The following is a 13398-nucleotide window of genomic DNA, read 5'->3' as shown; positions in this document are numbered from 1 at the left end:
TTACAGCATGAGCACTTTTTAAATACTGCGTGGACGTTGTATATGAATCACCTCGTTCAAAAACACTGACGTTCTTAAGCATGGTTTACACCCGGCTGCATATGACACTCTGGCATGGTATGGTTCATGAGAATTTAACGCAGTTGATTTAAAGGCCCTGTGTATTGACATGTTTATCCTTTCATGTTTTTTGTTTCCTACTTTCTTTCCCCCAAACAATTTCTATTTTTAGTATGGTACATTGTTTCCCATGCAGCAAATAACTCTTTGAATATGAATTCTTTAGGCAAATTATTTGTGTCCTGAGGATGAACCGTTATTAACTGTGGTTCGAAACGTCGTCGACTAAAAATGCACTAAATGCATAGCTGATACAATATATACATGCATATGTGTATTGCTTTTGATTGTCTGTTATATGACTTACAATAATCAGACTACGTGCAATTTGCCTGCAAAGAAATTTTGTTCCTTGTTTGTTGTTCTTCAAGTGTGTTAGCCAGACATCGGCAGGTGTTCTGCTTCTACCGCACCTTGTGTGAAATTGTTCTATGACATTTTCTCTATCTATTTAATTAAAGTGCCCGGCTGGGCATTTCTTATAGCAGATGACTTCAGAGGCCTCTGATTTGAATGGAGGGAGTCGGACTCTCTGAGTTCTTCCGGTGAGGAACGAGGTGATCCATTCCAGTGCTTTTCCTTGGATTCCGATGTTACTGAGGCGCTGTAATAGGGTGCTATGGCAGACTGTGTCGAAGGCTGCGGAGAGGTCAAGGAGGATGAGGGCGACTGTTTCTCCATTGTCTAGTAGTGTTCGAATGTCATCTGTTGCTGCGATGAGTGCGGTCTCAGTACTGTGTTTGGCTCGGAATCCGGACTGTGAGGGGTCGAGGGATTTGTTGCTTTCGAGAAAGGCGGCAAGCTGGGTGTTGACAGCTTTCTCGATGACTTTGGCCGGGAAAGGAAGGAGCCAGATGGGGCGGTAGTTTTTGAGTTCGATGGGGTCAGCTGTGGGTTTTTTCAGAAGGGTGCCGAGTTCTGCGTGTTTCCAGCTTTCCGGGAAGGTGGCGGAGTTGAGGGAGCAGTTGATGACGTCTCGGAGGTGTGGTGCTATGATGGAGTCTGCTTTGTTGAAGATGTGGTGAGGGCATGGGTCAGTTGGGGATCCTGAGTGGATGGAGTTCATCAGGCGGATGGTGTCCTCAGTGGAGATTGGGTTCCAGTCGTTAAGGATGTTCAAGGGGGGAGAAGGTCCTGCAGAAGGTTGGGTCGGTTGGTCTTCGGGTCGGTTGTCGAAGCTGTTGTGGATGTCTGCAATTTTGTTGTGGAAGAAGGAAGCTAGGGAGTCGCAGAGGGCTTGAGAGGGGGTGATGTCGTTGGAGTTGGCGGATGGGTTGGTAAATTCTTTGACGATGTTGAATAACTCCTTGCTATTGTGGGCGTTGTTATCTAGTCGGTCTTTGAAGGAGGCTTTCTTGGCAGACCGGATTAGTTGGTGGTGTATGCGGGTGGCGTTTTTGAAGGCGTCTCTGGTGTTGGAGTTAGGGTCTTTTTTCCATGCTTTCTCGAGGGAGCGACAGAGTTTCTTGGATTTCTTAAGATCGTCGTTGAACCAGGAGGCCTTCTTGCTGCCTAGTTTGTTTTGATGTTTTTTCAACGGTGCTAGGATGTCGGCGCTTTTGGATAGCCATTGGGTGAAGTTAATGGCTGCTTGGTCGGGGTTTGAGGAGTGGACAGGAGGGATTTGAAGGAGGGATGAGGAGATCTGGTCGATGGTGAGTTTGTTCCAATTTCTTCGCAGGGTGGGTTGAGGGTGGTAGTGGATTGTGGACTTATTGTAGAAAAAGTGAACGCAGCTGTGGTCCGTCCAATGAAGAGCTGTGGTGTGGCTGAATGAGACGTGTTTGCTGGAGGTGAAGATAGGGTCGAGTGTGTGGCCTGCAATGTGGGTGGGGGAAGTGACAAGTTGTTTGAGTCCGAGGTTTGCGAGGTTGTCCAGAAGGATGGTGGCGCTGTTGTCATTGCTCTTTTCCAGGTGAAAATTGAGGTCTCCCAATAGGATGTAGTCCTCGGAGGGGAGGGCGTGTGGGGTGATGAAGTCAGCGATGTCGTCATTGAATTGTGCATGGGGTCCCGGGGGCCGGTAGAGAAGGGTGCCTCTGAGTGTGGTTTTGGGGTCGGTGTTGATCTGGAAGTGAAGGTGCTCGGCGCTGGCAAGGTTGTCATCTGAGCTGGTTGAGATGCAAATGGAATTCTTATGGACGATGGCAATGCCTCCTCCTGTATGCTTGATGCGGTCCTTACGGATGATCTTGTATCCTTCTGGGATGGCAATGGTGATGTCTGGGGCTGATGAGGCGTTCATCCTTGTTTCTGTTAGGAAGGCGACGTCCGGTGAGATGGTGTCTAGTAGATTCCAGAGGTCGATGGCATGTCTGTGGACTGAGCGGGTGTTGAGCAGGATGCATTTTAGGTGGTTGGTGTCGGGTCTCTGTGTCGCGTTGGTGGATGAGGAGTTGGTTTTGGTGCCGTCGAACTTGCAGGAGTTGCATGAGAAGGGACCATGGGTGTGTCCTGGAGCGGATTGGGCGCAGTTGGGGGAGCGGCCGGAGTTAAGGGCTAGGAGGGAGGTGGCATCATATGTAATGCGGGGTGGGTGGTACGAGGGCCAGGGGGTCTGGCGCTGGGCGCGGGCTTGGCGCGGACGGGCGTAGACGGGCTTGCCTTTGGCGCACCTTCGGCGCGCAAGCGGCGCGATCGCTGCGCGTGAACGCTGCGCGCATAGGCTTCTGTCATATATGGATGGTGGGAGGGGAGGGGCGAGGGAGGATCAGCTGGGAGGCGGGATCAGGTCGTAGGGGAAGGCTCCGAAGCACAACAACAAAATGGTGCGATGTTTAAATGGGTTCAGAGTCACAACAGCGCGTATTCTACCTGCCCAGTGCACAACACTGTAAATAGTGAATGCTAAATAAGGTGAGAGTAGGGAAATCGTCAGCAGTGGCTTCAAACACTCTGTAAGGATTTTAAATGGTAAAGCGCTATAACACGCGGCAGCTGGCAGGCAGGCACTATTACTTCTGAGCACTCGATGGGGCAAAGGCGTGGAGACAAGCGGCAGCTAGAGGACTACAAGCGCGGTAATTAATTAAATTAAATCCGCTCTAGCGTTGAGTCAAGTGGCAGCTAGTGGAGTGCACAGCGCAATGGTTAATTGCTACAACACGCTCTAGAGTTGTGTCAAGCGGCAGGAAGAGAACACAAGCGCGGTAATTAATTAATTAAATCCGCTAAAACGTTATGTCAGGCAGCAGTAGCGAGAGGCACAGAGAACAGAGAAGCAGTAACGATACCAAAAGCAGCAGGCAGCTTGGGGAGCGACCTTCTCTGAGGTGCTGGTTCGTGACAAATGCTTTACACACTGCCTCTGAGATAAGCCTGACTGCTAGTGCCAAGCGGCCAAGAGGGTGAGCAGGGGTTAATTTAGAATTTTGACTTCCTTATCCTGACTAGGAAGAAGGTCCGTATTCTGACAGGGTAACAACCTGCCAACTAGAGGCCCCGATTTCTAACACTCTATATCGTGAAGCGTTGCCCAGGGAGATCCGGGAAATTTGAGAATACCCAGTAGGCTGAGCATATTAGGATTACAAGTAACCTTTAAATCTGGTAACATCTGCTGCTTTTGCTAGATGTAAGAATAAAAGTGTGAGTTCTTGGTTCAAGGGTTGGGGTTTTAGCATTGGGCGGTGCCCTGGTAGGCCTCTGTAAGGGCCTTTGGAGCCTGGAATGATTGTTTTTGTGTCCTTGGAGTAGTGTTCACACACATTAGTGATTTGTACAATCATTCGAGCTTTGTTCCCCTCTCTTCCTCATCTCCTTTCCTCCAATTTGATGTGGAACTCAACTTTTGCTGGATTGTGTGAACCATTTGCTGTCACGGTTTTTGGTGTGATCAGCCCTAGCCTAAAATGCACGAGGATGTGTAAACTATACACACAAATCATCTGAATAGAAGGAAGATGACATGCTGCAGACCAGTGTTAACGGTGAGTATGTTCATGTGTTACTAACACAGAACGACGGGGGTCTACTGGCTTAAGGCATCGCTCTGCACGATCACTCTCACACCATTACTTGGTCCTTTCATGAACTCCAGTGCAGTCTCTGTAACAGGCCACCTGTCAGTAGTCCTGTCTGGGGATCTGGGTGAGCTCTTCTCAAGACCCCATTTCACAGCATCCTTCATTTAAGACCAGCAGACAGTCATGGGAAGGCATGAAGTACTCTAAAGCATAAACTGAGCACACAGCTGGCAGGAACTCTAACCTAATGTTTATGTTTCTAGGGAGAGGGAGATCTTTGAAGAGCAGATCCTGGAGAAGAAGATGCTGGAGCTCCAGGATTCAGCGGCCCGGGTGATGGGCACGAGTGCTGGCCATTCCACTTCTTGAATCTCAAACAAGTGCCCCTTCTAGAAAGACTGACCTCAGGGATCCCACTGTGGCTTGAGAGCAGCCAGAGTTCGGGCTCTGGACTTCCAGGAACTCGTTTCTGGAGATCACATGATCCGTTACCACCCGACACTCTGTCGTCCTTGGGAAATCGAGAGAACTTAGTCTTTCTTGTCTTTCTAACCATTGGTGCCTCTAACCCATTTTATGTTTTAAATGTTTAATTTGATCCTTTGAATTCAAGCCGAGGGAACAACATGCTAATTGCGTGGTCCTGTGATTGCACTGAACTGTGCCAGACTGGCCTGTGGTTGTAACTGCCTTTGCTGTTTGAGACTTTCCCCCAAGCTTCTCTGGTCACCCTGCTGCCCCTACTCATAATCTCATTACTCTTCTCCATATTGTCACTATAGGAGGGAAGGGGCCGCTGAGGGAAGAGAGTCCTGTTTCAGAAGGATGTGCTGCACGTGTTTTCTGTATTTCTGAGTGGTGTGCTTGACATCACAGGATCTTTGCGTAGGGCCATGGATTTGTTAACGGTGCGTTGATGTAATGGAATCTGTGAGTGGTTGTGTTCCAAGGCTGACCCTTTGTATCGGAGACTGGTGAGCCAGGTCTGACTGCGGCCTGAAAAGTGTGTTCTGGGTTGGGCAGTTGAAGGGTGTTCCTTCGATCGTGGACCATGTCTCTCTTCCGTGGCCTTAGGTGTGCTCCTGGTTGTGAGTGTAGAAGCATGTGTCTCATGGCGTGCAGATGTCAGAGTCATGGCATCCTAGAGTGTCCTGATTTTAATCTGAGAGTGTGCAGAAAAGTGAGAAGTCTGGTTAGCAAATGAGCCGTTTTACCGAGATATATGCTTAAGTGCTGCCTCACGTGGTCGGGCAAGCAGAGCCGTCTCAGAGAAGTGTGTTAGCACACGCAGTAAGTGGTAAATGAGCGGGCATTAAGAAAGAAAAAGTTTGGGAGGAAACTTTAATTGCTAACTCCATGGTTCTGTTTCTGTGCCTTTAAATGACTGTCGAACTAGCCTTCTTCTGGTGCCCACCCATAGCTCTATGGTCAACGATTGGAGGGGTGGAGGGTTCAGCGGAGGCTGCAGCATAACTTTGTGTGGGGAAGGAGCTGCATCACTTCTTTGGGGACAGGGGTGGGGGTGGGGGTGGCAGTTTGCACTGTCTCTCAAGGTAACTGTTTTTTTTTCCTTTTACTCCTTGATTACTAATTCGCCCTCCTGCGAGGTGCACTTTTTTTACAATGTACATTCACAGAAGGTTTGATATTTTTCTACTAATGTTGCTGCTGTTTTTCATTTGACCTAGAATGTATCCAAGACCCAAAAGGAATAAATAGTGTCATAAACTACAAGTCCAGTGGTGGTGGAGGGGGGATAATCCATGATTGTATTTTAAAAGTATTCACACTGCTCCTTGTGCGGTTCATTCACACTGGCCGTGCACCGGTTCACTGCAGTCCTTCCGTGGCCTGTGTGCCTTGCAAGGGAAATGCTGCCATGCTGTAGGCTCTTGCTGTAGACTGTGCTGACTCCCCCTCATGTAAACACTGGTCTCTCCAGTCTGCTTTGGCTGTGTTTATATGCGACTGAGCAACCGCATGTGGTCCCTTGGAGACCTTACTGCAGGACAGACACAGAATGTGATGTTACTGTCTTCTAGCAAGCTGCAGGCGAGGACTGTAGAGACACTATTTAAGCTAGGGTGGTTGCTTGGTGAGAAACTGCTGAGCAAGTCTTGTGCCCAAGTATTAAAGTTTAAGAGGGTGTAAAGTCTATGCCGGGTGTAACCCAGGCTGTAGCTTTTCCTCGGATAGTGTTGCAACTAATCTGGAGGGCTCGCATGAGTTTGCTGCCAGTTACATTGTACATTTGCCCTGCAGTTTGCGTTCATTGTTCTTCGAGTTGGCTCTTTAATTCTCCTCATCCCTTCTGAGTTACACTAGAACTCTCCAGAGCCTTGCCTAAAAGAAATGTTTGGTGTTGAGTAAAACATATCCTTTGATGTTGGATAAATGTTTGGCTGGTGTTGAAACATTTGATATCTTGGAAAGTTGTCTCTTGTGAGAATTTAGCTGAATTTAACCATAGTGCCAAAAATAATGTTCCCTGCTCTGGTTTGTGACTTCTGATCCTGTGCTGGTTTTGAGACCGCTAGCCTGCCTGTGAATTGTGAGCTCTGACCGTACGCTACAATTGACCTCTGGCCCGATGCAGTGGTGTGGCCTGTGCCAAGGTGCTAGTTGTGTGACCATTGAGCCTACGCTCGTGTCTGATCTCAGACCATATGCAGGTCTCTGAAATATGGGTGTTTCCTGCTATAACCCCAGACCCTGCTCTTCAAATGTCAACATCCACAGTAGTTTGAGGATTTGTCCGGTGTTGTCAGGAAGAAAGGTTGTATAATTTTGTGGAAATTTGCCTTTCTCTATTTTTCAAAAATTATCAGACCCCATTGTTACTATTTCATGCAACCACTCAGTTTCCGCCCTTAGGCCGAACACACCTGGAAGAATCATGAGTCCCAAATACATATATCAGCAGCTGATTTCACCTAACACTGTTGGCGGTCAGTATATCTTACAATGAATGTGTTTAGAGTTCTGTTTAAGCGGACAGTGTCCTTTTGATATTTTTTTACTGAATTTTGAATTGATTATAATTAAATGAATTAAATGGCATATGTTGTATCTTTTTTATTGTTTCATCATTCAAAAATGTTGTAAAGAGTGCGGCTGGGGTTCTGTCTCTCTTTAGGCAGCAGCAACTGCTTTGGAGAAAAAGTAGAAGCGTCAAACTCTTGGCAAAGTCTACAGTGTTTGTGCTGTTTGCTGCCGTTCCTTTACGTATTAAATGTACCTGAAGCAGGTGTCGGAAAATAAATTAAATAACGCGTGTGTGTATCACAGTATTGATTGTAATACCAGAAAACAATGTTTGTTACACATATGGTGAATAGTTTGCTTTTCTGTATCCAGAGAGATTCTTCTGGTGAATAGACTTGCTGGTTCACAAAAGGAATCTGACCGTATCTACCCATTCTAAGCTGATGTGTTGTCCAAAATCATAGAATTACAGCCTCCTCATTTCAAGGGGTTTTCTGTTAAGAAGGCTTTTTACGTCAAAGCCTACCAGACTTGCTAATGACCATTCCGGACATGCAGAAAGCTTCCTTGGGCATGCATTCTGCCCATGGCTTACAATTGGCTTTGTGTTTTTTACTCCAATTTGCTTGCTTTCTATTTGCTGGCTCTGTTAGTTTGAGGCTGTCCAGCTTGAGTTTCTCTCTTTCCTTGCCCAAACCCTATTTACTGTATTCTTCCATTTGTACAGAATTTCTGTAAACAAGCCTTTATATCTTGTCTCCTTTGCTGTCATTCAGAGACAGAAGTCCGATGTCAGGGTCTGTCTTCCACTCAGTATAAACTGGCACTGTGCCTTTAAGGCAGCATTGACCACTAGCTTCCCATCATGCCTCAGGGTGACAGGTCAGTTGTTCTTTCCGGCTCCTTCTGCCAGGACCCTGGTTACTTCAGCTCTAACTTTTTTCTGATTTCTGTCAAAAAATACTTCTAAATTTTTGTCAAAAGTTTTTTACTTCACCGTCTTTTTGTTGTTGGAGTATATCTCTGCTATGTTTAAGAGAGTTGAGCATTATTTTTCATCAAACATGCCCTCTCTCTTTGACTCTTGCCCTGCCTGTGGCAAGAGGAAGGCTAAAACAGACTCCCATCCTGTCTGTATTCTCGGTCTTCCTTCTGATCATGATACCAAGACCAGTCAGCATTGCCAGCTTCTGTCCAAAAGAACTCTTAAGGACAGGGAGAGGATTTGCCTCTATGGGCTGGCTGAGAAGAGGAAATCTCCTTCAAGAGACAGGTCTCCGATGTGGAAGAGGAAAACGACAGCCACCACCACTCCATCCAGAAGTAAGGTTCCAGTATGCTCTCCGTCGGGCTCGGCGCCTCAAATTCCTTCATTGGCAACGATAACGTCGACAAGAAGTTCATCAGCGGCGGGCTCGCCGTAAAGAGAACACCGGTCGTTGACGAAGAACACCGGTACGTCTGATCCTCTGCCATAGTCAACCCGGCGATGATCGGCGTCGAGGAGTCGATCTCAGTTGGTGTGGGCTCGCCCAACGTCGAGAACCAGATGTCCGTCGTCGCCGTCAAGTCGGCGTTCGACGTTGACATGCTCCGCTGTCGCAAGGTCACTGGCGATCGGCGTCTAAGAAGGTGTCTCCATTGCCGTCAACCAGGTGGCGGTCAACATCGAGACACACCTCGTCACCTGAGGCCAGGCACTCATCACCTCCGTCATCTTCCAAGCGATGTTCAACGTCGAAGGCTTGATCTTCGCCGAGGGCGAGGGAGTCGATGTCGAGACCCAGAGTAAAATACACCAAAGGTCATTAGACGTAGAGACGGCGGTCTCCATCTCGACGATAATTTCCTGATCTTGACTCCACTGACTTCTAGTAGACCGTCCGCGTTGAGACTTCGACGTTGAGAAGGATTTCTCCATCCAATCGCTCATCGTTGAGGTCTCCTGCACGCTCAACGTCGAAGACTAGGTCTATGGGCTCCAGACACGCTACAACGTCGAAATCCACTGAGAGGTCGACGTTGAGGAGACTATCAGGTTCTAGAGAATCGCATCGCTCATCAAGACGCCGATCACGCTCCGGAAGCCGCAGTCTTCTCATTCCATTCTGAGCTCTCCCCAGACGATTGTGTTGTCACGCAATTCTTCTGCTAAGAGGCCTGAGCCTATAAGATCACCACCAAGAAGCTCTCCAAGGAGACAGCGATCTCCTTCCATCCATCTCTCACCCAGTTGGCTCCAACCTCTCACCATTGGCAAACAGTGCCCCCGGGTCACGCTCAGCGGCCTGCGGACTATTCTAGTCCGCTGCACAGATCACCGTTGCAACGTCTTGTGCAGGAAGTGGACAGGTCACCCACCACTCCGACCAGAGAGCACAGAGGCAGATCCCCCGAACGCAGGTTGACTCGGGGTCCTCGCAAGAGGCGGCAATCACCATCTTGGTCCTCCTCTTCTACACACTCATCCAAAAGGGATTACTCACCTACCCTGACGGATAGTCCTCTTTCTAGTGTCACCTATCGATGATGTGAACACCTTTCATGATGTTCTCACCAGGGGAGCTCAAAAACTGGGCATCACCATGTCAGCTCCTCAGATCACCACGTCCATCATTTTCTAGACCCTCCATCAAAGTTCTGCGACTAGCCCATTGGTGATGATACCAGGCCTTTGGTCCCTGATCTCATCGAGCCAGTAATGGACATCTTCCTCGCTCCATCGGCTAAAGCAGCTCCAGCTCGGATTCTGAAGAAATATAAACCGGCTGCATCAGATCCTCTTTTCCTCAAATCGGATCCACCTCGAGACTCTGTCATTAGTGCAGCAGCGAAGAAGACACATGCAGTCGCATCTTCCTCCTCAGCTCCTCCGGATAAAGAGAGTAGAGCACAGGATTCTTGGGGACTGAAGGCTTGTGGCTCTGCAGAGTCTTCTCTTCAGGTGTCTAAAGCTGCAGCTCTGCTGGGCTGTTAAGACTGGTCCTTATGGGATTCACTGGAGTGTTTCAAGGACCAACTCCCAAAGGAGGATCAACAGGATTTCTCTCATCCTCCAAGAAGGTGCACTGGTGGCCAACCAGGTAATCGGCACTGCAGCAGATGGTGTGTCTCTGGCGGCTCACTCTTATGTACAAATACAAAACAGAGTAACTGTGGGTCAAACAAAGTGTCTTAGTGAGATGTGTCTGGATGACTAGGTGCGTGCTAATAGGGTGGTTTGAACAGCACACAACAAGATATCGCACTATGGGGGAAGATATCCATCAGTTACTCGCCCTTTGCCGCCCTGTCATCATTTGAAACACTTCCCAAAGTGGAGAGTCTTGGTTGTCGCCACTTCAACAAGGGAAGCAAGGTGTTATGCGGTAGGGGAGGTGCTGTATAGTAACTGAGGAGCAGTGCAGGAGTAATGTTGTGAAAATCAAGAAAGGAAGAATGTGCTCTATAATAAAATTGGATAATGAACGCTGAAAGACTTTATTCTGGTACAAAGATAAAAACGACATTACCATGGTTAGTATGACTTACACTAACCATGGTAATGTCGTTTTTATCTTTGTATGTGTCTTTTTATCTTTGTTGTCTGTGTCTTGATGACGTCTTTCCTGGACATCCCCTGCACAATTAGGAGGATCACCAGGTTTGAACAGGTGATATCTGTATCATAAATCCTTTTTTATCGCACCCTTGAGCAGTAGCAAACACTATAGGTCCTGAAGAAGCGAGAGATACTTAGTGATCTTTAAACTACTGCAGAAACATGTCGACCATCACAACGAGCCAGTGACTATTAGGGTTACTCACTGGTTATTTTGCACTGAATTGTTTTTTAGCCTTGGAAATGAACGGCACCAGAATAAAGTCTTTCAGCGTTCATTATCCAATTTTATTATAGAGCACATTCTTCCTTTCTTGATTTTCACAACATTACTCCTGCACTGCTCCTCAGTTACTATACAGCACCTCCCCTACCGCATAACACCTTCCTTCCCTTGTTGAAGTGGCGACAACCAAGACTCTCCACTTTGGGAAGTGTTTCAAATGATGACAGGGCGGCAAAGGGCGAGTAACTGATGGATATCTTCCCCCATAGTGCGATATCTTGTTGTGTGCTGTTCAAACAAACCTATTAGCACGCACCTAGTCATCCAGACACATCTCACTAAGACACTTTGTTTGACCCGCAGTTACTCTGTTTTGTATTTGTACTTTTGGTTAGGGGGCTGTAACTGTGTGGTCGTTAAATATTCCCTGGGACCCTCGTCTATCAGTTGGTTGATATTATGGCTCACTCTTATGCACATGGCATATGTGCACAAAGATCTTCCTGGTTGCTCCTCACAGCGTTGAAACCGGAGGCACAACAGTGCATCCTGAATCTTCCTTTTTCTGGCACCTCACTGTTCGGTACTCACAAAGATGAAGAAATGCCCAGAATGAAAGCCGAGTTGGACACCTTAAAGTCGGTGGGCCTGGAGAAGAAAAAGGAGTTTAAACGACGATACAGGCCCTACATTCGGAAAAATTACCAACAGAGGGTTCAAACACCTCAATGGTTGCAAAACAAGCAGAACAAGTCCCAGTACCAAGGCCGTCGTTCCTCGAGAGGAAGAGGAGGACATCAACAGCAGTCCCCTTCCGCAACAAAAACTCAAGGGAAGCAATGGGCTTCTGCTTCCTCTAGCACCGTTGCACACTCCAGTGGGAGAAAGTATCTCAAACTACATTCAGGAGTGGCGCAGCATAACCAAAGTTCCGTGGGTGCTGAATATACTGAAAAATGGGCACGCACTATGCTTTTGCGATTCACAAAGAGACATTCCTCCGGTAAAATCCTGTCATCTATATCTAGAACTCTTGCGTCGGGAAGTGTCGACCCTTCTCAAGAAACTAGCAATAGAAGAGGATCCTCCTGCACAGACAGGAAAGGGAGTTAACTCAAGATACTTACTTGTTCAGAAGAAAGACCAACCAAAGAAGTTCAGACCAATTCTAGATCTACGTTCTCTGAACAAGTTCATCAAAAGGGAGGAGTTTCGATTGTCAGCGCTCCATCAAATAGTTCCACATCTGAGGAAAGGCAATTGGATGTTTTCGGTGGATCTCCAAGATATGTACTTTCACATTCCAATCCCACCACGGCATCGCAAGTTCCAGCGGTTCATAGTGGCACAAAACATTACCAGTTCAAGGTCTTACCCTTCGGCCTAAAATCTGCCCCAAGGGTATTCACGAAATGCATGGCAGTAGTAGCGGCAGCATTACATCGCAAGGTCTGTTTCTGTATCCATACCATGGACGACTGGCTGTTGAAGGGATCATCTCCTCACATGGTGCAGGAACACCTTCATATCGGCCTAGATCTCCTTCAGCGCTTAGGCCTGCATGTCAACCTGGACAAATCGGTTTTTCAACCGACTCAATCACTCCACTATCTGAGTGCCAACCTAAACTCCGACCTCGGAAATGTGTTTCCTTTGGAGGAGAGATTGTCCACAATGAGAGACAAAAGCAACATCATAACATCATACTCCAAGCTCATCAGCAATCAGCAGAGGCTTCTCTGCTGGGGTCGATGCCCTCTTGAATTTTTCTCATACTCCATTTCAGATTGCGGATAAGACCGTTGCAACAAGATCTCGAAGACAAATGGGACCAATCCTCGGGTCAGTGGAACGATCAGATTCTACTCTCTCCCACAGCGAAGACGTCCATTCTCTGGTGGCTGCAACCACAGAACCTTCCGGTGGGAGTCCCATTCCATCAACCTCTGCCAAAACATTCTCTGATCACGGATGCGTCGCTTCAGGGTTGGGGAGCGCATCTGGGTCATCTGCAAACTCAGGGCAGATGGACCATCAGAGAGCAGACTTATCATATCAACATGCTGGAACTGCAGGGGGTTCATGTAGCCCTCGGGGCTTTTCAACCGTCAATTCAGTCCGAATCGATCCTAATACAAACTGACAATACAACCTCCATGTATTACCTGAACAAAAAAGGTGGAACACTCTCTCGCCCTCTGTCTCTCGAATCCCAGGCGATCTGGCACTGGCTGCTAGCCAGGAACCTATCAATCACGGCAGTGCATCTGCCAGGAGATCAGAACGTGATAGCAGACGCCCTCTGTCGTCACTTCGAGGAGCAAGAAGACTGGGTGCTCAACGACGAAGTGGTGGCGGACATTTTTCATCAATGGGTTAATCCTTTCATCAACTTTTTGGTAGACGATCAAAACAAAAAATGCCACACCTTCACATCCAGGTTTTACCGACCAGGAATGAGGGTGAATGCTCTTATGATAGACTGGTCAGGGACGTTTGCA

The 13398-nt window shown here is 47.7% G+C and overlaps 1 protein-coding gene across 1 annotated transcript in view; it reads left to right on the top strand.

Moving 5' to 3' along the window:
* The window catches only part of PWWP3A (PWWP domain containing 3A, DNA repair factor), a 91008-nt gene extending 83863 nt beyond the window's left edge, over positions 1-7145 (top strand). Inside the window, exon 13 of the mRNA XM_086946669.1 lies at positions 4349-7145. Within this exon, the coding sequence (XP_086802795.1) occupies positions 4349-4454 (106 nt within the window). The 3' untranslated portion in view covers positions 4455-7145. The remainder of the gene's footprint in view (positions 1-4348) is intronic.
* The last annotated feature ends 6253 nt before the right edge of the window (positions 7146-13398 follow it).

The sequence above is a fragment of the Lissotriton vulgaris genome, chromosome 12 (genome assembly GCF_964263255.1).
Source record: "Lissotriton vulgaris chromosome 12, aLisVul1.2, whole genome shotgun sequence".
NCBI lineage: Eukaryota > Metazoa > Chordata > Amphibia > Caudata > Salamandridae > Lissotriton > Lissotriton vulgaris.
Note: the sequence above shows the minus strand (reverse complement) of the source record. Positions and strands in the feature narration are given on the sequence as shown.